The sequence below is a fragment of the Haliotis rubra genome, unplaced genomic scaffold, assembly GCF_003918875.1.
Source record: "Haliotis rubra isolate DU_JTF1 unplaced genomic scaffold, ASM391887v1 Scf529, whole genome shotgun sequence".
Lineage (NCBI taxonomy): Eukaryota > Metazoa > Mollusca > Gastropoda > Lepetellida > Haliotidae > Haliotis > Haliotis rubra.
This window is the reverse complement of record NW_025767223.1, coordinates 664,430-692,342: the sequence shown is the minus strand read 5'-3', so window position 1 is coordinate 692,342 and position 27,913 is coordinate 664,430. Positions and strand designations below refer to the sequence as shown.

The window sequence follows — 27,913 nt, the reverse complement described above, 5'->3', positions numbered from 1 at the left end:
ACGTGACGATGAAAATAGTACAGTGACTTGAGCCACGGTTTTGGGGTAAACAGAGCTTTGAATAGAAGAAGAGACTCATTTGATGATTATTCAAAACAAGTGTTTCCATGGCAACTGTTTTACAGTGAGGTTTAAAAAAATAGCTAAAACAACTTTGATGTGTGCTGAAGTAACAACACAAGAAAAGCATATTTTATTTATTGATTTAAAACTTGTCGCTCTTCTATGAATAGTAATCGAACACTGCCATGTGTTTATGTTGACATATGGTTGACACTAGGAGCGGCAGGGTCTGTGGTCTTCACGAGGTGATTGGCTGGAACAGGAAGTCAGAAGTCTGCGAAGAAGTAAGACCGTTTGAATATGATCTCATCATCTTATATTGATGGGAGTCCTACATGTTAACCACCAATGAAACTGAGTGAAAGTCTCGCATAAATATAACATTCATTGCAGTGTCGTGTGAGGTGAGGTGAAGAGAGCGTTTCTGTTGCCTTCAAGATTATGTCATTTCTATGGCGATGAGCTTGGACATATGTGCGTGTGTGCGTGCGTGCCTGCGTGTGTGTCTGATTGCAAAAAGTCGGGATTTAAGCTTGTTTCAGAGTGCTAGCCCACTGTGACACCATTCCGCAGATTAAACAATGATACCCCAATCAATCACAGAATACTGACTCCGTCGTTTTTATAGCTAATGTTTTCACAAATAAAATGTGAATATTCAACACCCTAAAGTTTGCAAACTGAAACATATATCACCTGAGGCTGATAGTGTTTCATTATTTAACATTCATTTATCACATGGTAGGAATAGCACGATGTTTCAGTAACTTTGCTTTAACAGAGACTTCGTACAGAGCGTTTTGTACTTTCAATTTCAGTTGTGGAGGAGCTTCAGAAACGCCCCCAGCTAACTCCAAGAGGTTCCAACAGCAGCAGAGTGAGTTTACTTCTGTGAGATGCAATCATTGGGATTAGTAGATGCTTTACGAAAGTTTTGATGGATTATATACATGTACATGATCTTCAGACAAATACCATATGATAATCTGCACAGAAATACTCACATGTAACCATGCAGAACGGTTTTTTTAAATGGTGACGAAACCAGGGCACGTGTTCAAATAGTGTATATGAGTAATTCTACAACAAATAACATTCTTTCAAATCAGAAGAGTTTGAAATACACAATGCCATTTAGAAAGAGGTGAAATGTAACACGTTATATTTGGGATTATACTCTCTCAGTATAGTACAGATTCGAGAACTTTGGATGGGTTGAGTCAAATCCGGGGATTCGAACCCACACCATCAGAGTCCGGCACCTAATCGCCAGCACACAATTGTACTAGAATCTGTACTTTACTGAGAAAGTATTATCCCAAATATAACATGTGGTTTGAACGGCATAACGACGTAGATATTCTTTTTGTTATACAGGACATGGTGTCTGCGCTGGAAAGACGTGTGAGTGAGTTGGAACAGAACAGGTCGGCGCACCATGAGAAGCAGGCACAAACCCGACAGAACACTGGGGGGAAAACAGTGTTTCCATATTTGGTAAGAATATGGAACAAGCGATCTTTCCAAACTTTGCACCAGGGGTCTGATTTCATGATTTTCAAGAGAAAACTTTCAAATGTTTTATGCTCAGGACTCGCCATCACTTATGACTGTATGGACCTAGATAGTTTTAATGTTCTCTGTGTGAATATATAGATACTAGTATAGTTTGGAAATTACACATTTCGTCTAGTGGTAGATGTGTGTCTTGTAAACAGACAGAAGGTAAGACACACTGCCTGTGTAGTGAGGTAGGACTGGAAAGACAGAGACGGTGATACAGGGCTCGAGAATTACGTAATTAATATAACTCGGGGAAAGATAATCAGTCATTCCCCGTCACTCGTTAGTTACTGTCTAAATATCCTATGGTCCGTGGGTGCCGAGACGCTCGAGGCTAGTGCTGCACACCTAGTACAATGGGGCAATATCGTCATGGAAACGATTTTGATGCATGCTCAGATGAGTATAATACAATACGTATGGCAGCCAAAGCAATGATTTGGTATACATATGCCCGTCTTGTAATGGGAGACAACACAAGCATGATTTGATTTTAAGACGTTTGTTTACCTACGACAGTGTTCATTACATTGTTGAGACTTTTCAGGTTAACAACTTAACTAATCTTAGCTTGTATTTTTGACTGGAGGCACCGGTATGGCGGGAAGATCCAAGTTATAACATTCAACATCTCAGTAAAGCTTTCTAAAGGTGTTATGGAAGACATGTGGAGGAATTTTCAAATTTTGACGAAAATGATGTCCAGTGCAATTCCCTATTTTGACTTGCCATAAGGTCCGGATTGGTTTAGGTGAACAGTTGACTAGCCTTTGCACGTCTGTGACGGGTGTCACCGGTGGGGCAGGATACGCTCACCTTTTCGCGAACACCTGGTATCATCACGTTTTTTATAGTGATTCATGAACACCTGCTCATGGCATAGTTGGACATGACTCAGAGGTTTCTTATGGATATGGAAATGGATTTGTCGCTTGTATTTATAGCACTTACAGGGTCCAGAGTCCGTGTCTGGTCGCAGAAATTGTCACATGATGGTTTATCAATCCAGTTGATGATGGGGGCGCGGTGGGCGAGCTGTCTAAGGCGCCAAGCCCAGTGATCCAGCGAGGTTGAGGTGCCGGGGTCGAGCCCACCTGTGACCGGGTGTAAAAACCTTGGATTCAACTTTGTGTGCAGACTCTTTCAGTGTTGTCACAACCCCTAGTGTACAGTACACAACCCTGTGCACTTAAAAGAACCCACGAATCTGTTGGTATATGACCAGATGGTGGCCATATGAATACGTGCAAACACCTGGCCGCGGGTACAGCAACGTGCAGTGAACTTGGACAAAGTACAGTCCACCCAGCTGTGAATGGGTACCTCGTTAGGATGAAAAAAGCCACAATAACTCGGTGCGCCTAGTGGCTGCAAGAGTTTCATACGCCCCAGGGAGTTGAGATTGATAATACGATGTGCCGTTGAGATCATTGACATCCAATGTTCGAGGGACAAAATACCAGCGCCTTGAGCAAGCACTAGTTGCCTGGATATGTGCGCTATATAAATATCGTATAATAATTATAATTTGGAGAGATAACGTAATGCAATATTTTATAACCCAACGGTCATTTGGATAGCCATTGTAATGGATGTTTTGTACCATATACCCCAGGACATAGAGAGGAAGGTTAAAGGAACGCTGGGGAAGATATCCGACCTGGAGATACGTGTAGGGAGGCTGGAGGAGGCCCGATCTAAGATGGGGGATGCTGGAACACCTCAGGTGAAGGGTACCCGGAGACATCGTGTAACCAATAAACAAGAGATCGGCAATACCCGTCCGGGCAAAGTGGTATGTCATAAAGATTTGAACAGTAGAGCTGATGGTCAAAATGTGTATACTCACAGAAGCAGTTACCGTATTTCATATGAAGTCGAAATGTTACGTTATTGAAAATATCAGCATGTTGTCCTAATCCTGTCGTGGGCGTCGTTCAATCTCATCTCATTCCATCCCTGACCTGTTCAATAGGGAGACATAGCCGAGCAGCACAGCGATAGTAAGCTGTGTCAAAAAGTCTGTTACTTCACGTGCAACATATGGGCGAGCATTATCCTGCTGCCATGTAACGTTTATGTCCCTGGATTATCTCAAAAGGGGGAATCTGATCGCGAACTACGTCGTCCCGATAGTGTATGCCACTGTATGCCACCGTAAGCCACAATATGCCACTGTGTTTTCCAATGAGTTGTGATGACACCCTAATACCAGTACACTTCCACCTAGAATGAGTTTGGTTTTACGTCGTTTTTAGCAATATTCCAGCAAAATCACTGCGGGGGACACCGGAAATGGGCTTCACACATTGTACCCATGTGGGGACCCGGTTCTTCGGCGTGACGACCGAACGCTTTAACCACTGGGCTACCCCATCGCGTCACTTCCACATAGAACACTGACGACGTCGAGTAATGCAAGCGTTGCTTTACCGTTCTCCTGGAGGCCTGGATACCTTTGCGCCACCACTAGTGCTGTCTGGGTGAAACTCATCTCTAAACAGGAAACTATCCCCGTTTTGTCTTTTGAATCCCCACCAAACTAGGCTTGTCTGTCGATGTTGTGCGTATTGATGAACGTCAGAGATGATGTTGTGCTCCATTACCTGGTTCCAGACGGCTCTGCCAATGATTTGTCTCAACCCAGCAATGGTCCCGGCAGTTAATGTCCCGGAAGTTCGGTATCGATTCCATAGATGCAGCAACCGAATGAGGTTGTCTTGATCACGTTACCTCTAACCTGGTGGAGTGGCTCGTGTCAAGTCACGAGTATTACCCGGCTTTACGTGACGTCCTCAAAGACATGAGAGTGTGTTCGATGAACATTAAATGTTGGGCAACTTCTGTTGTGGATTTCCTGTTTGAAGCGTGCACACGTTGATTTGGGGTCAGTCGTCGTGTTCACTAAACGTTATTACCTGTTAAAGAAAAGTGTTTCCAAGAGCATGTGAGCTGAAAAGTTATTGTGTGATGTTCACATTACAAGGACATTCAAAGGACAGCCAAATTATGCACCGTGCATTAATGCATGTGCAAATTGTGAACCGTGGACCTAAAATGTCGAGATGACCCCATGAGCATGTTTTGAAAAATGCATTATTTCAATTCAGAACAAATATATTATTTTTGAACTTTACATGAAGTACAGTGACATTTTTCCGTTAGTAAAGGACATACATATCTGTGATATTCTAGTTGTTTTACTGTCCTTCGTCGGCAGGTTTTTTATGATATACATATATTTTATTTCAATATCAAATGTTCTCGTCACGATATGGCTGAAATATTGCCGATGTGACGTTAAATATTAACTCACTCACTCACTCACCCGTTAGTAAAGGCATGTTCTTTAACGCATTTCTTTCAGGGGCAATTCGGTAAAATGGTTTTTCAATACGAGAAGCTATTGGTTTTATCTAATTTATTCCTCCACTAATGTTTCTTTTCTGCTTAAACTCGGTAGGACGAAAACGGTCTTCTCTATTCATACTTAGCTCAACATTTATAAACTTTTTTAGCAGTAAATCCATACTTAATATAATCAAACAATCGGTATTTTTTATATGAGTGGGGCAAATTACGTCAGCTCATATTTCTTTCCAATTAACACTCAGGCGTGTACCTGGTTTCACCAAGGACCCCCAGAGATCCATTCATATACGTTTTTCTCTTAGTCTAGGTAAACTTAGGCTCAGTATTATTCGTTATACTGCTATACTGCTATATGAGTTCCAGTATAGTATTGTAACGAATGATACCTAGCCCAAGTTTACTCATCCTCAATTATCAGTGTATACTTTACGATCACTCTCCACTTAACCCTGGATGCATCTACGGCTCGAGCCGATGATGTTATTGCCTTCCTTGGTTGGCTTTTTATCCAATCAGATGTCTACGCTGGAAAGTTGAGCGTAGCAATCACAACTCACTTTCGCTTTGTAAATTATCTAACCGATTAAACTCGGCAACATAATAGTATATTGTTGCAGAGGTTCTCTGAAAGATGGAGAAGGAGTTCTTGCATGTATTTTTTTCGATTTAGACCGCTATCTTTGTTGACACTGGCAAGCTCGGTTGTAACGGCGGCTTATCTGATTGGTTACTGTGAGAATGCGAAGCCAGCAAAGGGAGGTAATGAAATCATCGGCTGGAGCCGTAGATGCAGCCAGGATGTAGTGGAGATTTATCGGAACGTATACCCTGGAGATTATCGGGGACAAAGTTTACTTAGACTGTTTTTTCTCTTAGAATCTATTTCGGCAGTAGTGGAGGTTGGTTATTCTCTGGCGTTGGAGTTCTATGTATTTCTAAAAAAAAGCCAAAGAATGACAAAATGAGATTTGATCAAAGGATGTTAACAATATTATTTCAAACGCACCAGGGTCTAAGAGGAGAAGCCAAAGGCACACCAACAAGAGTATCTAAAATAGAAACACGAATGGACCGACGGGAACCCCATGAAACAAGAACTGGTAAAGCTGAGAGAAGACATGGAGTGATGCACTTTGGCCAGGTGAGTGAGTGATGCCAAGGAGGTATGTGTTAACATGAAGGTAAATCTCGAGGAACAATGTTTCATTTCAAGTTTGGTAAGTGCATGGAATCTCCCCGCACTCGGCGATATTCCAGCTATATGGCAGCGGTCTGAAAATAATCGAGTCTGGACCAGACAAACCAGTGATCAACAACATGAGCATCAATCTACACAATTGGGATACGATGACATGTGTCCACCAAGTCAGCGAGCCTGACCACCCAATCCCGTTAGTCACCTCTTACGACAAGCATGGGTTACTGACGACCAATTCTAACTCGGATCTTCACGGTTCTGATTGATTTTGAATTTTATTGGACTTCAAAGTGGGAGTTGAAGAGGAAGGATATACATGTCCCTTTGGCATCCAGAGGGTTAAGATGACATCAGCTGACATGTCATTGGTATTTCCCTCCCGTCGAGGATTCAGTTCAAGGAGCCAATTTCCCTTTCTCCTGTGTTGTCAGCTATGAACTACAAACTGCGGATAAGAAAGTGAATACAAATATCAAGAAAAACAGCGTCAAAATGACTGTTATCGAGTGATAAAGAACCAACATCACAACTTCAACGTGTATGGAGTGAGATAGTGTTATCATCAAGAGTATGGAATGGAATTTGTTTACGAAACTTAAGGATTCTGTTATGTTTTGTTTGTCCTGCCTGTTTCAGCTGTCACGTGATACAGTCCCATTCAGATCTGTGAGCAGCAGCAGCGGTAAGTTATATCATCCTTAAACATATTGACAATATACAAACAAAAGTTATGTTTGAAAGATCGAAAGTGGTTTTCAGTTCTTTACCAGTGTTTAATTACAAACGTCGAAACAAAAGAATGCCCAATCTAGACTATCCTCAGAAACAGATTTCTTGAGGCGTAAAGGGAAACATACCTGCGAAATTTAAGAAAATAGTGATGATTTTCACGAAGAGACATTTTCTAATAGGCCAAATATTGATTTCTTTCTGTTTGTAGGTTATAATGTACAAATATTTTTAAAAAACCCAAAACATTTGTTTTTATCCAAATGGTAAAATATCGAAATATTTTTCTTCTCTTTTTACATAATCGGCAAGTAATTCGAGTGTGAATAGTTGGTGCTTAGTTTGGGATCCGATTCACCCCTTCACTCTTCATCCTTGTGGTTCAGTTTGTTACAGGGCAGTTGGGTAGCCCACTGGTTAGAGTGTTCGCTCTTCACGCCGACGATCCGGGTTCGATTCCTTACGAGTCTGCATCTCTGTGATATTGATGGAAAACATAGCTATATAAGCAGCGTACCATCCACACTCACAATGTTACACAGAGATTGTTCCTATACACAGTACCAGTGTTTAATTATTGTCGTTGTTTTAAAGATGCCTCTGACAACGATGGAGGTGTCAGGGAGCTATATCTCAGTGGGTCATCCAGAACAGTTCTCTGTGAGTACTCACTGGCTTCACGGCAACTGTTAGCATCAAACCAGTATTTGTAGGGTTCACTGAAATACAGCGGGATGCCGTTCATAAGAGGCGGCGAAATCCATCGACAAGTCAGACTCCGAGACTAGTTGATTGCATGGATATCCATGCAACTTTCTGTCCTTACTGACCAGGGCCCCGTTCCTCAAAGCAATCGTAGCGCTAAGTTGATCGTAACTCCAATACTTTAACATAGACTTACGACAGTCGTAGCGCTACGATCGCTTTGAGGAACGGGGGCCCTGTGCAACGCGTGGAGGAATCCAAGCCTGATATTTTGCTATGTATTTTTGCGGATTAAGTGTCAAACTTAATAAGAATTCATAGATCGATGCTCATGATGTTGGTCACTGGATTGTCTGGTCCAGACTCGATTTTTTACAGCCCGCCGCCAAATAGCTGGAATATTGCTGCGGCATTAAACATAAAAAAACCACAACAAAAAGTAAACAAAAATCATAAAAGGTTTTTCGCCCATCGAAATTGTAAGTAAAAAGGGCCTCAACATTTTTGTTTCATCACACTTTTCAATAATTTTGAATAATTATTTCATATGTTTTCAACCAAGTATGTTGTAATATCTTAAAGCTATGTCCGTGATTGAAAGTCCTATACTAACATCTAAATCACTCTCTAAACGCTTGGACTCAATGATTTCTTCGTTGACAGGTCCATTACTCGGCCTGGATGTACAGGAACACAGGAACAGCAAAGCAGAACACAATTCGTTACTCAGACACAAAATGTCCCTCGACAAGCCCAAGAAGATGTGTGCTACCACTGGCGTCCCCTATACCGACAGCCCACAGTACTGGGAAGTGCAAGCAGCTGTCAAACTCCTTGATGTCCTCAAGCCAGGCCACAGCATCTTTGAGATAACCTTGAGTCAACAGACCAAGGAGGCTCACAGGACCCTTGACCACCAGGACGCTGTGAGGATGAGCCTCTCCTACTGCAAGGACCATGAAAGGGTCTGCGTCATGACGACGACGGGGCGTGACGTGTACGTGAAACATGACACGGATCTTATCAAGAATATCAAAGACGTACACACGTGGATCAGATTTGAAATTGGCATTCTTGTCGACAGAAAGAAGAAAAGCGCAGCTTTTCTCAATCTCCGACAAAATGCGATATTTGCTGTTGTCAAAGATGTTAGTTTCCAAGAGGAATTGTGCTCAGTGTTTGGTATCGTGATATATACCACTGGGAATAGGTTCTTGGTGAATATGACACTTGTTAGTGGTTCAGACATAGAGATTACAGGGCGGAAAAAGAAACTGATTGAAAAAAGTTGTTGAGAAATAAATGACCCTCCACCCTACCCGTGAAGAACAGGGTTAGATCTGTCTTTAGCAGCCCTGCTTGTCGTAACGGGACTGACGTTAACGGGACCGAGATTCCGTTCGCAACATCTGCCAGAATCGTTTTTATAGTTACACTTTGTATTAGCTTATGTCAGCACTATTTGTATAAATATATGTAGTGTTAACTGTTTGATAATTGACACTGAGATCTCATGAATACTGCAATAATACGATTGGAATAATACGTTTGGTGAGGTGAGGTGAGGTGAAATTGGGTTTAACGTCGTGCTTGAGAATATTTCGCTCATATGACGACGTGCATGCGTGTGTATGCTAGCCCACTGAGATACCACGCCGCAGTGAAGCATGAATACCCCACCCAGACACATTATACTGACTCCGAGCCGACCAGTCCTTGTTGTACCCATTAATGCCGAACGCCAGGCAGGGACCAACAAGTACCATATTTTAACGTATTTTGGTATGACGCGGTCGGGGATCGAACCCGCGACCTTCCGCTCTCCGGGCGGACGCTCTAACCACTATACCACGGAGGCGGTCCAATACGTTTGGTATACGATATAGAGCAATAGAACAACTGGATCTTCAAGCATGGACAAGTTAAACACTATAAGTAAAATATAGGATCAATCAAATATGATTGCGATGAATACATCTGAGAATAGCGTCGTATCTATTCAATATTGATTTGATAAATATCATAAATGAGTGTATAAGTATTAAGTATGCAAGGGGAACAACCAAATACAGACAGGAGGAATACTATGAGAAAAACAACGGAACAATCAACTGTAAGTAGGATAATACAACTGTAAGTAGGATAATACAATAAAAGTGAGTGAATTTAGTTTTACGCCGCACTCAGAAATATTCAAGCTATATGGCGGCTGTATGTAAATAATCGAGTCTGGACCAGACAATCAAGTGATCAACAGCATAAGCATCGATATACAATGGGAAGAAAAGTGATCAATCAAACAGGGGTATGATAGATAACAAAATATATAATGGATCAGTTAAGCAGAACACGTTAGCTTCTATAAGGGAAAACGGATCAAATATAAGTAACATAAATACTGTTAGAAAAGAAAATGAATGAAAAAGCAGTTGAAAAATATACGACCCTCTGCCATCGCACCTGTGAAGATCCAGGTTAGAATTGGTCTTCAGCAACCTGTACTTGTCCTAAGAGGCGACTAACGGGATCAGGTGGTCAGGCTCGCTGACTGGTTATCGTATACCAACTAAGAAGATCGATGCTCTTGCTGCTGAGTGATACACACTATAAATACCCGATCAAATGCGGGTATTATAAATACTACACGAAGAAATCGGATCAATCAAATATTGATAAATAGTTCAAAATAAATCAATGGATCAGTCAAGTAGGGACGTGTTATTTAAACACCTACCTGTCATATTTGGATATGATAAATAGAATAAGAAGAAAGCGCAAAATACAAAAAAAAGAAAGGAAACTTATCCATCGGGACGTGATGAAAAAACAGTTTACTAAGCATGGAATAACGAGATAATAATATTTGAATACCAAGAGATAATAATATTTGAATACCAAGAGATAATGATATTTGAATACCAAAAGATAATAATATTTGAATACCAAGAGATTTACCTGAAGCAGCAACCGCTGTTGCAGTACAGAGTGAGTGAGTGTGAGTGAGTTTAGTTTTATGCCGCTCTTAGCAATATCCTAGCAATAGCATGGGGGGAACACCAGAAATGGGCTTCACGCTTTGTACCCATGTAGAGAATCGAACCCGGGTCTCCGGTGTGACGAGCGAACGCTTTAACCACTAGACTACCCCACCGCCCTGCAGTCCAGGGCCTAGATTTTCGAAGCTCTCTTAGCGCTAAGATAGTCGTAAGTTAATGTTAATGTATGGCACTGACGACTATATTAGTGCTAAGAGAGCTTCGAAAATCCAGGCTCAGCTATGTACGCTGACGAACGGATAAATACACGGAGATACCCACCAGATATGCTCACCATATACCAGGCAATAGGTTGTAAACTTCGTAGTGGTTAAACGCAGTCGGCTGCAACACAAAATAAACGCTGGATCCACAACCCAATACATACAGACGCGGGAAAGCGTAACAAAGGCCGTCTTATTGTCTGGTTAAATCCCGTGACCTTCATAGGGTGACGAATTTCGTCTCAAGGCCGTCGTATTGAACCCCGAGACTAAACTTGACCTTTATATCACGCTATCTCACACAGCCCCGTCGCTACTCCGCATCGCAGCTCTTGCGTGATTCACAGTCGTGTGTACATGTTGGCAGACTGCATATCGACTGGTCAGTGAGGAGTGACGAGACACAGGAGAGTGACAAGAGACAAGGAGAGTGACAAGAGACAGGAGCCATGGCTTGGAACACTTGCTGGAACGTCTTCGTGCTTGTTTACGGTGTTATGGGTGTGTACCTGGGAGTCCCGAGTGTTGAAGGTAAACATCTGCAGTAGTGCATTATCAGCTATACACACACTATTGTCCCGTGTTTATGTCAGGTGACTGGTGTGCTGTAGGCGTCTAAGGTTGTTACTAATCCCGTTAGATGTTGCAGAGTGTATGCATTACATGCCATCATGTTTAAAATATCAGGGCAGTGTTAGTAGGCATAATGCATTCAGTCGTGACAATAGACTGAAAATTGACACCAATGTTGATGAGGGAACACGGACCACAACTTGCTTAGTAAGTGTGGTAGAGTTATATATAGCTTTGAACAACACTGCAACATATATATGTAAGGTGGGACAAATGACGAAGTGACTGAAGTCGTCGACGTTGAGTTTGCTTTCAGGAACTCACGAGATCTCGCTTCCTAGCTATAGGATGAGGTCGGTGGTTCGATCCCCCCTGCTGCGTCCTAGCAAACTTTGGTGTTACTTGTTGATACCCTGCCTGGTACATGGCAGTTGAGACCGCCTCCATGGTGTAGTGGATAGAGCGTCCGCCCGGAGAGCGGAAGGTCGCGGGTTCGATCCCCGACCGCGTCATACCAAAAGACAGTTACAGTTGATTGTTCCGTTGTTTTTCTCATAGTATTCCTCCTGTCTGTATTTGATTGTTCCCCTTACATACTTAATACTTATAGTAGTATTATGTGTCTGAGTGGGGTATTCATGCTTCACTGCGGCGTGGTATCTCAGTGGGCTAGCACTATAAAACCAGCTTAAGTCTGAGCTAGTACAAGCAGCCGCACATACACATGCACACGCATGCACGTCGTCATATGAGCGAATTATTCTCAAGCACGACGTAAACCCAATTTCACCTCGCCTCACCTCACAGGGCAGTTGAGGGTTCTATGGTCTGCCACACAGTTCCTGGACCACATTATTGTCCCTCCCTACAATGCTGAAGCCCTAAATGAAGCAAGTCTAGGTTTCATCAGGTTTCTGAATCTCACATCTCACTGGGGCTCCTTTTCAATTAAATTGAAAAGGAGCCCCAGTGAGTTGAGACAGTACAAATAAACCCATTTAAAATGGGTTTATTTGTTACTGTCACAATTATATATGTTCAGAGACTAAGCGTTAGTCTAAGGGTACTAGAGAAAGGACGGTCCACAATATACTGCTTCTGAGTTGGGTACCCATGCGGAGCTACAACATGAGTGACCTAGTTCTTAATAAAGGAAGTTCGTATTCGCACAGTCGCACGCGCGCACACAAGCACACGCATGCTCGCACACGCACATCCACGTTTAACCGCTCGTATTCATGTATACAGGCACTCACGCATCTATTCTGTCCCTGAATCCATATTGGGAAACAAACATGGCGTAGTGGGGACCTATTTTGTCCCTGAATCCATATTAGGAAACAAACATTTACGTAGTGGGGACCTATTTTATCCTTGAATCGATATTAGGAAACAAACATGGCGTAGTTGGGACCTATTTTATCCTTGAATCCATATTAGGAAACAAATATGGTGTAGTGGGGACCTATTTTGTCCCTGAATCCATATTAGGAAACAAATATGGTGTAGTGGGGACCTATTTTGTCCCTGAATCCATATTAGGAAACAAATATGGTGTAGTGGGGACCTATTTTATCCACGAACCCATATTAGGAAACAAATATGGTGTAGTGGGAACCTATTTTGTCCCTGAATCCACATTAGGAATCAAATATGGTATAGTGGAGACCTATTTTGTCCTTGAATCCATATTAGGAAACAAATATGGTGTAGTGGGGACCTATTTTGTCCCTGAATCCATATTAGGAAACAAATATGGTGTAGTTGGGACCTATTTTATCCACGAACCCATATTAGGAAACAAACATGGCGTAGTGGGGACCTATTTTATCCCTGAATCCATATTAGGAAACAAATATGGTGTAGTGGGAACCTATTTTATCCACGAACCCATATTAGGAAACAAATATGGTGTAGTGGGAACCTATTTTATCCACGAACCCATATTAGGAAACAAATATGGTGTAGTGGGGACCTATTTTGTCCCTGAATCCATATTAGGAAACAAATATGTTGTAGTGGGGACCTATTTTATCCCTGAATCCACATTAGGAAACAAATATGGTGTACTGGGGACCTATTCTATCCCTGAATCCGTATTAGGAAACAAACATAGAATAGAGTAGAATAGAATAATACTTTGATGCCTTTTCAGGAATTCGTGTTACATCAGCAGAGCTACTGACACATTAGAGAGATACCAAACATATTTACATAAATTCTTTGATTTAGGCATCTTCACATTTATTTAAGAGAGATATGGTACTTGGAATAAAGGATGTACGGGCTCTCTTAGTTTTCACAATTGGAACTTTGTAGCGGCGGCCTGAAGGGAGGAGGTTGTATTCCGAATTTAAGTTGTGAGTACGGTCAGATATGATTTTGACATCTTGATTCACGATTTGCCGCTCATATGTTGATGATAAACATTCAAATCTGACTCCAGCGATTTTACTTGCAGTGTTAACAAATTTGTCTATTTTAGATTTGAGATGAACTGAGAGAGACCCGTACCAACAATGGAAGGAAAATGTTAAAATACTCTGAATAAATGCTACATAAAAAGATGATATTACAGATGGGTTAACATTAAAAGGTCTCAGTTTACGCATGAGATGAAGACGTTGTTGACACTTTTTGCATAGGGCTTCAGTGTTAGAGTTCCAGTTCAGGTTAGAGTCAATGAAGGTTCCCAGATACTTATACTCCGACACTGTCTCAACACATTCACCGGAAGCATTTCTGTGGGTTTACTCCGAAAGTCAATTATCAGTTCCATTGTTTTTGTGACATTTAAGATGTAAGTGGTTTTCTGCACACCTAGTCGTAAAATGATTAATGTCCTCTTTATACAGTTCTTCAGAATCAGTGTCGTTCAGATTGCAACAATTGCTGCATCATCTGCGAACTTTACAGTTGAACAGATTGCACAATCATTAGTGTACAGGATGAAAAGAACAGGAGATGTTACACAGCCTTGTGGTGCACCAGTGTTGGTGGTTCGTTTACTCGATACAGCCCCGTTAACTTTCACGTACTGCTGTCTGTCCACAAGAAAGTTTTCGATCCACTTGATGAGGTATGAGACTAGGAAAGATGGACTGGTGTTGATCGGGTTGTGGTCCTACCTCAGTCATTCATTCTGTGTTGACTGTCTGTATTACAGGTGTCACTGAGTAGGAAAGATGGACTGGTGTTGATCGGGTTGTGGTCCTACCTCAATCATTCATTCTGTGTTGACTGTCTGTATTACAGGTGTCACTGACTAGGGGAGATGGACTGGTGTTGATCGGGTCGTGATCAGACCTCATCTATAGTGACCACCATGTTTTGTTTGCAGGAAGCGGTGACAAGGGCGAGGTGTTTTGGGAGTCAAAACTAATATCAGACTTCCTCCAGTCTGGTTACGTGAGGGAGGCTCGGCCTGTCACATCCGCCAACTCAACGGTGGATGTCTCGGTGTATCCCGTGCTGCTCAGCATCAACAATATCGTGAGTACCCGTGTGTGACAGGAATACTTCCAGTTCCGGAATACTGACGAATACTTTTCCTGCTTCGTTTAAAGCTAACACTCCTCTGTTCCCCTGATACCGGTAGGGCAACCCATGTTCCCCTGTTACCGTAGGGCAACCCATGTTCCCCTGTTACCGTAGGGCAACCCATGTTCCCCTGTTACCGTAGGGCAACCCATGTTCCCCCTGATACTGGTAGGGCAACCCATGCTTACCATTTACACGATATGGCTCCATTGTATATGGTGGAGCCTGTAAAAGCAACCTCAAACTGTTAAATTCTATCCAAGGTCTAAGACTTTTTCTTGGATCTGTAACGCCGTATAAAATTATCTTTTACAATATCTTACAAAACTTTATTCTAACAAACCTAACCCTGCATATAACTGTGTCTTCAATTCTCTCTATGAGGATTTATACAACAAGAAACCTTCCCTTTTTCTACCTCTTGGGCTCAGAATCAACCATTCGTTTCTGCTGCCGACATTGAGCTGGAAAATATAGCTCCTTCCCGCCTTCTTTCTTCTCCTTCTTGGCAATTGGTTAGACCACGAGTCGACCTAACATTAACCACATTTAGAAAATCAGAAACTAATGAATTACAGTATAAACAGAATTTAATCAGTTGAAAAGTAAGTATAATACACAGAAATCCTTATTTACAGATTGATCCAAGGATGGTGGCGCAGTGTCTTGTGCCACTCTCATTGGATCCAGAACAATATCTTCTAGAATACCGGATAACAGCTCTATTTTTACAGCAGAAGCTAACGCCATATATTAACGGCTCTTAAATACATTCAAAGACATCCTAAACATAAACAATATATAATCTTTTCTGACTCTCTTTCTTGCTTTCAGGCTATAAAAAAATCTTTCTTGTTAAAATCCACTTTTAATAGAAATAATAGAATTATATAATGATCTTGCTACTGGCCAATGTTACATCGTATTTTGTTGGTTACCCAGCCACGTTGGCATTTCTGGGAAGACAATGGCCGATCTTGCTGCTAAGACAGCACTCAACAAATCTTTGACACCACTTCTTATTCCATACTCTAATTACAAAGCGTCCATTAGATCTTATATCCGGGGTCTGATGCAGAAGAAGTGGAACACTCAAGTAGGTATTAATAAATTACATGAAATAAACCGTTGGTTACACCTACTTGGGTTGTCAGTCCAGATTTGAAGAGGTCATCATGCGACGATGTCGTATTGGCCACACAAGATATACTCATGAATATTTATTGAAAGGTCAGGATCCTCCGTTTTGCATCCCTTGTGATGAAAGAATCACGGTCAAGCATGTTCTGCTTGACCGTGTTGAATATTCCATCACAGGGGATAACTGTTTCAAATCACGAACTTTGAAGGATCTATTTAATAATATAAGTTCTCTTTAAATTATTGCATTTTTAAAAGAATTAGGTTTGTTAAATGTTTTGTAAATAGATAAATATTTTATTATTGGTAGTTTAGATTAGCAACTGAGATTGTTAGTGGCGATCAACCTTCAGTTGCTGGTGATCTATGGCCCGTTTTTATATTGTATTGTTGTCTCTAGTGATATCTTTTTATAATAGCGTACTATTTTTAAATTAAGAGCTGTGATACTCTAGTAGTTTTTACTGTCCTTCGATGACAGATGTTTATGTACATTTATTGATTAAACTTTGATATAAGTTGTTCTCGTCACGATATGGCTGAAATATTGCCGATGTGACGTTGAATATTAACTCACTCACCTTTACACGAACATCAGGTATCACCGCTTATTTTTAGTAGTCCATTTACATAATTGTCCCATTTCTGCTGGACCCCGCTGGGATATTGCTAGAATATTGCTACAAGCGGCGTAAAACTAAACTCACTCACTCATTTTGTGAAGTGCTTGAACCAAATTCATCCAATCATCGTGATGCCAACTTGGGTGCAAATCCGGCGAGTGATTAAAGCGTGCGGTAAAATCCATTACGCGTGATGGTTAATGTCAGTCGTACATATTCCGGTATCTCCATCACGGATTTCGCACTTTCGTTATTTGCTCTGAAACCATTAGGAAGGATGAAACTTGTAATGTTCAAGTCGTGAAACTTATGTTTTAATTCTGTCTAACATAATCGGATAAATGCGATATTGATATGATAACTTACAATACGGATATATGATATTTACAATACGGATATATGATATTTACAATACGGATATATGATATTTATATATAATATTTACAATATGTATGTATGTATGTATGTATGTATGTATGTATGTATGTATGTATGTATGTATGTATGTATGTATGTATGTATGTATGTATGTATGTATGTATGTATGTATGTATGTATGTATGTGCATGCATGCATGCATGTATGTATTTCAAGTTGTAGATGAAATTGCATGATTATATCAATTCCAGAATGAAGCCGACAACACACTGACATCAAGGCTGATCTTGCTCCAGGTGTGTTCCATGGTATTCTTATAAAATAAAGTACAAATATCTCTTGACACCTTTTGGGAGCAATTTTATATCCTGTACTTAACCAAAAATATTTACATAAATTATGTATTTTCCTAAATAAAGCCCGCAATCTACTATACCGAGGTACTACGGGGAACGACACCTTGTCTTTCTTGATTATTGCATTTGCTCTTATTAAGAAATAAATAATGCATTTTTATTGTAATAGAATAAAATAAGTTTATGATGATACATAAACTACGATACCGTGTTCGTCTTGACCCCATTTTAGAAACATTATTTTATCTTTTAAAAAAAGTATATCTTTTGCAATCTATCCACCCCTATTTTGTTTAAGCAATGGGTCGACATTCGACTGAAATGGAATGCATCAGAATATGGGGGTGTGACCAATGTGAAGCTCCCGTCAATGCGACTGTGGCTGCCGGATATAGTGCCTTTCAACGCGTGAGTCACTTGATCGGAAGTGCATCAATGTAACGGATATCTAAATATATACGTACATTTGTACATAATCTCATGTTCGCATTTCCTTGTCATGTCCACACTTGGAGGAAATAATGATGATGATGGTGATTTGCAGACCCTGAGAAGAGAAGATGCGATAAGCCCTCACGATTTACACATAAAAAATAAGAAAAGTAGCCGAAACTTGTTGAAATCGTTATGAAAACTTAGTTAATGGAAGGGGCGGTGGGGTAGTCTTGTGGGTAAAGCGTTGGCTCGTCACGCCGAAGACCTGGGTTCGAATCCCCACATGGGTACAATGAGTGAAGCCCGTTTCTGGTGTCCCCCCGCCGTGATATTGCTGGAATATTGCTCAAAGCGGCTGAAAACCAAAGTCAGTCAGTCAGTCAGTCAGTCAGTCAGTCAGTAGTTAATGGAGTTGTTTGCTTTAGCATGTTTTTGGACAAGGTTAAAGGCTGTTTTGTATATTTGAACATGCACATTTTACGTCTAAAGAAACGAAGACAAAGGTGTGGTGGAAGTTTCTTTTAAGTCAAAGATTTGATCATGGTTAGATTTCCTTTACATTAAAAACAGAGAAGATTTGGTAACTTTGACATATGCAGTTGACCCAAAGGGAATAAACACACTTCGTCCTTTTCCGATAGTGATGTATTTTAAATTAAATTGAATGTATTTGCATTACAGAGCACCGACGGCGGTGTCAGACCCCGTGTATGAAGAACTAGTTGACGTTTCCAATGACGGCACCGTAAGATGGGGACCTCTGATGGTCGTGTCATCAAAGTGTCCTCTTGATGTCACCAATTTCCCCTTCGATACCCAATCCTGCACAGTCGTCTTTGGTTCTTGGTTACACACTCGTCAACAGATGGACATGAGGTTCTATACGGAGGGGGCTAAAGAGATGGATATTAGCATCTCAGAAAGCTCTCAGGGTATGCCGATGGTTGAACATCCTTATTGGACCATCGTAGATGATAAGCTGAAGGCTAAACTGTTAGAGGTGAAGTATGGTACTTATGAATTCGCTTTACTAAGCATTACGGTGGAGGTGAAGAGGAGAGCTTCCTTCTTCAAGTACCTAGCCATAGGACCTGGGGCTCTCATTGGGTTCCTGGTTCCCGTGCTGTTTCTACTACCTGCAAGGTCCAGTGAGAAGAATACGTTTGGTAAGAATGAGTGAGTGAGTGAGTGAGTGAGTGAGTGAGGTTGTGCGCCGCTTTTAGCAATATTACAACAATATCACGGCGGGGAACACCCAAAATGGGTTTCACACATTGTACCCATGTGTGGAATCGAACCCGGGTCTTCAGCGTGACGAGCGGACGCCTTAACCACTAGGCTACTCCGCCGCCGCCGTTTTGTAAGAATTACAAAGGACATTAACATGTGTTTGATGCTTTACGTGTCCTATTTAGACGTCACAAATCTACAATATATTAACGGACGGTGGGAAGAGATGGATGGGTGCCAGTTTGACAAGCTGGAGCCCCGTGGGTTTTTAGAAACACGTTTTCAAAAACTGATGTGTCTCATAAGTGGTGTTTCTATTCCCCATGAAATCATTACAGTATTTTCACAGTGGATGGGTACCAGGTAGAAATGGAATGCAGAACCGTCAAGCCATTCAGTAACATGGTTAAATGCACATAATGGAAATTTTGTTTGTTGTTTAACGCCACACTCAGCAATATCACAGTTATATGGCAGCAGTCTGTAAATAATCGAGTCTGGACCAGACAATCCAGTGATTGACATCATGAGCACTGATCGACATTTTGGATACGATGACGTGTCAACCATGCCAGCGAGTCTGACCACCCGATATCGTTTGTCGCCTCTTACCACAAGCATGGGTTACTGAAGACTGAGTGAGTGAGATGGGGTAGCCTAATGGTTATAGCGTTGGCTCGTCACGCCGAAGACCCGAGTTCGATTCCCCACATGGGCACAATATGTGAATCCCATTTCTGGTGCCGCCCCCCCCCCCCCCGTGATATTGCTGGAATATTGCTAAAAGCGGCGTAAAACTAAACTCACTCACACCTGAACAAACATTCTTCCCAGGACCTTCCCAGGTGTAAATTAAGAGAGGCATCTACATTGACACACGGACGGAATACTTGTTGTTGTGGTGGTGGTACACGGAAACCGGAACACCGGTTGGTACCAATATTTCCGACCCGTGAAGATCCGGGGTAGAATAGGTTTTCAGCAACCCATGTGCTTGCCATAAAAAGGCGACTATCTTGTCGTAAGAGGCGACTAACGGGATCGGGTGGTCAGGTTCGCTGACTTGGTTGACACATGTCATCGGTTCCCAATTGCGCAGATCGATGCTCATGCTGTTGATGACTGGATTGTCTGGTCCAGACTCGATTATTTACAGACCGCCGCCATAAAGCTGGTATATTGCTGAGTGCGGCGTAAAACTAAACTCACTCACTCACTCACTCACCAATATTTCCTGTGGTCCAGAAGACATATACATCGAGTTACAGATGTTTTGCTTTACTCCTCCTCCCAAGTTTATATTAGGATAATAATTCCCTCCACAGGTATGCTGATAATCGTCGGACTCGTTCTTCTCATCTCAGTCCTAGCCGAGGCCGTTCCCTTCAACCACAGCAGCACACCACGTGTAGGTAAGCATCAGTCCTAGCCGAGGCCGTTCCCTTCAACCACAGCAGCACACCACGTGTAGGTAAGCATCAGTCCTAGCCGAGGCCGTTCCCTTCAACCACAGCAGCACACCACGTGTAGGTAAGCATCAGTCCTAGCCGAGGCCGTTCCCTTCAACCACAGCAGCACACCACGTGTAGGTAAGCATCAGTCCTAGCCGAGGCCGTTCCTTCAACCACAGCAGCACACCACGTGTAGGTAAGCATCAGTCCTAGCCGAGGCCGTTCCCTTCAACCACAGCAGCACACCACGTGTAGGTAAGCATCAGTCCTAGCCGAGGCCGTTCCTTCAACCACAGCAGCACACCACGTGTAGGTAAGCATCAGTCCTAGCCGAGGCCGTTCCCTTCAACCACAGCAGCACACCACGTGTAGGTAAGCATCAGTCCTAGCCGAGGCCGTTCCCTTCAACCACAGCAGCACACCACGTAGGTAAGCATCAGTCCTAGCCGAGGCCGTTCCCTTCAACCACAGCAGCACACCACGTGTAGGTAAGCATCAGTCCTAGCCGAGGCCGTTCCTTCAACCACAGCAGCACACCACGTGTAGGTAAGCATCAGTCCTAGCCGAGGCCGTTCCTTCAACCACAGCAGCACACCACGTGTAGGTAAGCATCAGTCCTAGCCGAGGCCGTTCCCTTCAACCACAGCAGCACACCACGTGTAGGTAAGCATCAGTCCTAGCCGAGGCCGTTCCCTTCAACCACAGCAGCACACCACGTGTAGGTAAGCATCAGTCCTAGCCGAGGCCGTTCCCTTCAACCACAGCAGCACACCACGTGTAGGTAAGCATCAGTCCTAGCCGAGGCCGTTCCTTCAACCACAGCAGCACACCACGTGTAGGTAAGCATCAGTCCAGCAGGCCGTTCCTTCAACCACAGCAGCACACCACGTGTAGGTAAGCATCAGTCCTAGCGAGGCCGTTCCTTCAACCACAGCAGCACACCACGTGTAGGTAAGCATCAGTCCTAGCCGAGGCCGTTCCTTCAACCACAGCAGCACACCACGCGTGTAGGTAAGCATCAGTCCTAGCCGAGGCCGTTCCCTTCAACCACAGCAGCACACCACGTGTAGGTAAGCATCAGTCCTAGCCGAGGCCGTTCCCTTCAACCACAGCAGCACACCACGTGTAGGTAAGCATCAGTCCTAGCGAGGCCGTTCCTTCAACCACAGCAGCACACCGTGTAGGTAAGCATCAGTCCTAGCCGAGGCCATTCCTTCAACCACAGCAGCACACCACGTGTAGGTGAATGTCAGTCCTAGCCGAGGCCATTCTCAACCACAGCAGCACACCACGTGTAGGTGAATGTCAGTCCTAGCCGAGGCCATTCTCAACCACAGCAGCACACCACGTGTAGGTGAATGTCAGTCCTAGCGAGGCCATTCTCAACCACAGCAGCACACCACGTGAGTATCAGTCCTAGCTAGCCGAGGCCATTCTCAACCACAAGAGCACACCCACGTAGGTGAATGTATCAGTCCTAGCCGAGGCCATTCTCAACCACAAGAGCACACCACGTGTAGGTGAATGTCAGTCCTAGCCGAGGGCCATTCTCAACTACAGCAGCACACCACATGTAGGTGAATGTCAGTCCTAGCCGAGGCCATTCTCAACCACAAGAGCACACCACATGTAGGTGAATGTCAGTCCTAGCCGAGGCCATTCTCAACCACAGCAGCACACCACGTGAGTATCAGTCCTAGCCGAGGCCATTCTCAACCACAGCAGCACACCATGTGTAGGTGAATGTCAGTCCCTAGCCGAGGCCATTCTCAACCACAAGAGCACACCACGCGTGTAGGTGAATGTCAGTCCTAGCCGAGGCCATTCTCAACCACAGCAGCACACCACGTGAGTATCAGTCCTAGCCGAGGCCATTCTCAACTACAGCAGCACACCACGTGAGTATCAGTCCTAGCCGAGGCCATTCTCAACCACAGCAGCACACCATGTGGTAGGTGAATATCAGTCCTAGCCGAGGCCATTCTCAACCACAAGAGCACACCACGCGTAGGTGAATGTCAGTCCTAGCGGGGCCATTCTCAACCACAGCAGCACACCACATGTAGGTGAATGTCAGTCCCTAGCCGAGGCCATTCTCAACCACAGCAGCACACCACATGTAGGTGAATGTCAGTCCTAGCGAGGCCATTCTCAACCACAGCAGCACACCACGTGAGTATCAGTCCTAGCCGAGGCCATTCTCAACCACAGCAGCACACCATGTAGGTGAATGTCAGTCCTAGCCGAGGCCATTCTCAACCACAGCAGCACACCACGTGATTATCAGTCCCTAGCCGAGGACATTCTCAACCACAGCAGCACACCACGTGAGTATCAGTCCCAGCCGAGGCCATTCTCAACCACAGCAGCACACCACGTGTAGGTGAATGTCAGTCCTAGCCGAGGCCATTCTCAACCACAGCAGCACACCACGTGAGTATCAGTCCTAGCCGAGGCCATTCTCAACCACAGCAGCACACCACGTGAGTATCAGTCCTAGCCGAGGCCATTCTCAACTACAGCAGCACACCACGCAGGTGAATGTCAGTCCTAGCCGAGGCCATTCTCAACCACAGCAGCACACCACGTGAGTATCAGTCCTAGCCGAGGCCATTCTCAACTACAGCATCACACCACGTAGGAGTATCAGTCCCTAGCCGAGGCCATTCTCAACCACAGCAGCACACCACGTGAGTATCAGTCCTAGCCGAGGCCATTCTCAACTACAGCAGCACACCACGCAGGAGTATCAGTCCTAGCCGAGGCCATTCTCAACCACAGCAGCACACCATGTGTAGGTGAATGTCAGTCCCAGCCGAGGCCATTCTCAACCACAGCAGCACACCACGTGTAGGTGAATGTCAGTCCTAGCCGGGGCCATTCTCAACCACAGCAGCACACCACGTGTAGGTGAATATCAGTCCTAGCCGAGGCCATTCTCAACCACAGCAGCACACCACGTGTAGGTGAATGTCAGTCCCAGCCGAGGCCATTCTCAACCACAGCAGCACACCATGTGTAGGTGAATGTCAGTCCTAGCCGAGGCCATTCTCAACCACAGCAGCACACCACGCGTAGGTGAATGTCAGTCCTGGCCGAGGCCATTCTCAACCACAGCAGCACACCACGTGGGTAGGTGAATATCAGTCCTAGCCGAGGCCATTCTCAACTACAGCAGCACACCATGTGTAGGTGAATGTCAGTCCTAGCCGAGGCCATTCTCAACCACAGCAGCACACCACGTAGGTGAATGTCAGTCCTAGCCGAGGCCATTCTCAACCACAGCAGCACACCACGTGAGTATCAGTCCTAGCCGAGGCCATTCTCAACCACAGCAGCACACCACGTGAGTATCAGTCCTGGCCGAGGCCATTCTCAACCACAGCAGCAGACCACGTGAGTATCAGTCCTAGCCGAGGCCATTCTCAACCACAGCAGCACACCACGTAGGTGAGTATCAGTCCTAGCCGAGGCCATTCTCAACCACAGCAGCACACCACGTGTAGGTGAATGTCAGTCCCAGCCGAGGCCATTCTCAACCACAGCAGCACACCACGGTAGGTGAATGTCAGTCCTAGCCGCAGGCCATTCTCAACCACAGCAGCACACCCGGTAGATGAATGTCAGTCCTAGCCGAGGCCATTCTCAACCACAGCAGCACACCACGTGTAGGTGAATGTCAGTCCTAGCGAGGCCATTCTCAACCACAAGAGCACACCACATGTAGATGAATGTCAGTCCTAGCCGAGGCCATTCTCAACCACAGCAGCACACCACGCGGAGTATCAGTCCCAGCCGAGGCCATTCTCAACTACAGCAGCACACCACGTAGGAGTATCAGTCCCAGCCGAGGCCATTCTCAACCACAGCAGCACACACCACGTGTAGGTGAGTATCAGTCCTAGCCGAGGCCATTCTCAACTACAGCAGCACACCACGTGTAGGTGAATGTCAGTCCTAGCCGAGGCCATTCTCAACCACAGCAGCACACCACGTAGGTGAATGTCAGTCCCAGCCGAGGCCATTCTCAACTACAGCAGCACACCACGTGAGGTGATATCAGTCCTAGCCGAGGCCATTCTCAACCACAGCAGCACACCGCGTAGGTGAATGTCAGTCCTAGCCGAGGCCATTCTCAACCACAGCAGCACACCACGCGGAGTATCAGTCCTAGCCGAGGCCATTCTCAACCACAGCAGCACACCCGTAGGTGAGTATCAGTCCCAGCCGAGGCCATTCTCAACTACAGCAGCACACCACGCGGAGTATCAGTCCTAGCCGAGGCCATTCTCAACCACAGCAGCAGCACACCACGGAGTATCAGTCCTAGCCGAGGCCATTCTCAACCACAGCAGCACACCACGTAGGGAGTATCAGTCCCAGCCCGAGGCCATTCTCAACTACAGCAGCACACCCGCGTGTAGGTGAATGTCAGTCCTAGCCGAGGCCATTCTCAACCACAGCAGCACACCACGTGAGTATCAGTCCCAGCCGAGGCCATTCTCAACTACAGCAGCACACCACGTGTAGGTGAATATCAGTCCTAGCCGAGGCCATTCTCAACCACAGCAGCACACCACGTAGTAGGTGAATGTCAGTCCTAGCCGAGGCCATTCTCAACCACAGCAGCACACCACGGAGTATCAGTCCTAGCCGAGGGGGCCATTCTCAACTACAGCAGCACACCACGGTAGGTGAATGTCAGTCCCAGCCGAGGCCATTCTCAACCACAGCAGCACCACCACGTGAGTATCAGTCCTAGCCGAGGCCATTCTCAACTACAGCAGCACACCACGTGTAGGTGAATGTCAGTCCTAGCCGAGGCCATTCTCAACCACAGCAGCACACCGTGTAGGTGAATGTCAGTCCCAGCCGAGGCCATTCTCAACCACAAGAGCACACCACGCGTGTAGGTGAATGTCAGTCCTAGCCGAGGGCCATTCTCAACCACAGCAGCACACCACGGTAGGTGAATGTCAGTCCCAGCCGAGGCCATTCTCAACTACAGCAGCACACCACGTGTAGGTGAATGTCAGTCCCTGGCGAGGCCATTCTCAACCACAGCAGCACACCACGCAGTAGATGAATGTCAGTCCTAGCCGAGGGCCATTCTCAACCACAGCAGCACACCACGTGTAGGTGAATGCCGTCCTGGCCGAGGCCATTCTCGACCACAAGAGCACACAATTCACGTGAGTATCAGTCCTAGCCGAGGCCATTCCTCAACCACAGCAGCACACCACGTAGGTGAATGTCAGTCCTAGCCGAGGCCATTCTCAACCACAAGAGCACACCACGTGTAGGTAGAATGTCAGTCCTAGCCGAGGCCATTCTCAACCACAGCAGCACACCACGTGTAGGTGAATGTCAGTCCTGGCCGAGGCCATTCTCGACCACAAGAGCATCACGAGTATCGGTCCTGGCCGGAGGCCATTCTCAACCACAGCAGCACACCACGGAGTATCAGTCCCAGCCGAGGCCATTCCTCAACTACAGCAGCACACCACGTGAGTATCAGTCCTAGCCGAGGCCATTCTCAACCACAGCAGCACACCACGCGGAGTATCAGTCCTAGCCGAGGCCATTCTCAACCACAAGAGCACACCCACGCAGGTGAATGTCAGTCCTAGCCGAGGCCATTCTCAACCACAGCAGCACACCACGTGTAGGTGAATGTCAGTCCCTAGCCGAGGCCATTCTCAACCCAGCAGCACACCACGAGTATCAGTCCTAGCCGAGGCCATTCTCAACCACAGCAGCACACCACGCAGTAGGTGAATGTCAGTGGTCCTAGCCGAGGCCATTCTCAACCACAGCAGCACACCACGTAGGTGAATGTCAGTCCTAGCCGAGGCCATTGTCAACCACAGCAGCACACCACGGTGAGTATCAGTCCTAGCCGAGGCCATTCTCAACTACAGCAGCACACCACGGAGTATCAGTCCCTAGCCGAGGCCATTCTCAACCACAGCAGCAGCACACCACGTGTAGGTGAATGTCAGTCCTAGCCGAGGCCATTCTCAACCACACAGCAGCACACCACGTGAGTATCAGTCCCTAGCCGGTGGCCATTCTGAACTACAGCAGCACACCACGTAGGTGAATGTCAGTCCTAGCCGAGGCCATTCTCAACCACAGCAGCACACCACGTGTAGGTGAATGTCAGTCCCAGCCGAGGCCATTCTCAACCACAAGAGCACACCACGGTAGGTGAATGTCAGTCCTAGCCGAGGCCATTCCTCAACCACAGCAGCACACCACGTTCCAGGTGAATGTCAGTCCTGGCCGAGGCCATTCCTCAACCACAGCAGCAACCATTTGAGTATATCAGTCCCAGCCGAGGGCCATTCTCAACCACAGCAGCACACCACGTGAGTATCAGTCCCAGCCGAGGCCATTCTCAACCACAGCAGCACACCACGTGAGTATCAGTCCCTAGCCGAGGCCATTCTCAACCACAGCAGCACACCACGTGAGTATCAGTCCTAGCCGAGGCCATTCTCAACCACAGCAGCACACCACGCGGTAGGTGAATATCAGTCCTGGCCGAGGCCACCTCAACTATAGCAGCACACCACGCGAGTATCAGTCCCAGCCGAGGCCATTCTCAACCACAGCAGCACACCACGGTAGGTGGAATGTCAGTCCTAGCCGAGGCCATTCTCAAACCACAGCAGCACACCACGTGAGTATCAGTCCCAGCTTGAGGCCATTCTCAACCACAGCAGCACACCACGCGAGTATCAGTCCTAGCCGAGGCCATTCTCAACCACAGCAGCACACCACGAGTATCAGTCCCAGCCGAGGCCATTCCTCAACCACAGCAGCACACCACGTGTAGGTGAATGTCAGTCCCAGCCGAGGCCATTCTCAACCACAGCAGCACACCACGTGAGTATCAGTCCTAGCCGAGGCCATTCTCAAACCACAGCAGCACACCACGTGAGTATCAGTCCCAGCTGAGGCCATTCTCAACCACAGCAGCACACCACGTGAGTATCGAAGTCCCAGCCGAGGCCATTCTCAACCACAGCAGCACACCACGTGTAGGTGAATGTCAGTCCTAGCCGAGGCCATTCTCAACCCACCAGCACACCCGTAGGTGAATGTCAGTCCTAGCCGAGGCCATACCTCTCAACCACAGCAGCACGACCAGACCACGTTGTACCAGATTAATTATAATGGTACAGGCATGCAGTATCGTTCTACCTTTCAGGTCTCTTCTACTTGATCACCCCTCATGCTGACTTGCTTCCAGCATGGTCATCTCTGTTCTGGTCAGCAACATCAGCTACAGG

General features: G+C 45.4%; 2 protein-coding genes across 2 annotated transcripts in view; both read left to right on the top strand.

Annotated features, from left to right (window-relative positions):
• Window positions 1–11,323, top strand: part of LOC124252893 — an 18,322-nt gene extending 6,999 nt beyond the window's left edge. Inside the window, exons 2-9 of the mRNA XM_046686571.1 lie at window positions 882–940; window positions 1,441–1,560; window positions 3,242–3,421; window positions 6,008–6,139; window positions 6,833–6,878; window positions 7,520–7,585; window positions 8,294–8,778; window positions 11,195–11,323. Coding sequence (XP_046542527.1) covers window positions 882–940; window positions 1,441–1,560; window positions 3,242–3,421; window positions 6,008–6,139; window positions 6,833–6,878; window positions 7,520–7,585; window positions 8,294–8,778; window positions 11,195–11,323 — 1,217 coding nt within the window. The remainder of the gene's footprint in view (window positions 1–881; window positions 941–1,440; window positions 1,561–3,241; window positions 3,422–6,007; window positions 6,140–6,832; window positions 6,879–7,519; window positions 7,586–8,293; window positions 8,779–11,194) is intronic.
• LOC124252892 (neuronal acetylcholine receptor subunit beta-3-like) overlaps window positions 11,174–27,913 on the top strand; it is a 17,128-nt gene continuing 388 nt past the window's right edge. Inside the window, exons 1-7 of the mRNA XM_046686570.1 lie at window positions 11,174–11,420; window positions 14,803–14,954; window positions 17,395–17,439; window positions 17,798–17,907; window positions 18,616–18,866; window positions 20,490–20,576; window positions 27,832–27,892. Of these exons, the coding sequence (XP_046542526.1) occupies window positions 11,339–11,420; window positions 14,803–14,954; window positions 17,395–17,439; window positions 17,798–17,907; window positions 18,616–18,866; window positions 20,490–20,576; window positions 27,832–27,892 (788 nt within the window). The 5' untranslated portion in view covers window positions 11,174–11,338. The remainder of the gene's footprint in view (window positions 11,421–14,802; window positions 14,955–17,394; window positions 17,440–17,797; window positions 17,908–18,615; window positions 18,867–20,489; window positions 20,577–27,831; window positions 27,893–27,913) is intronic.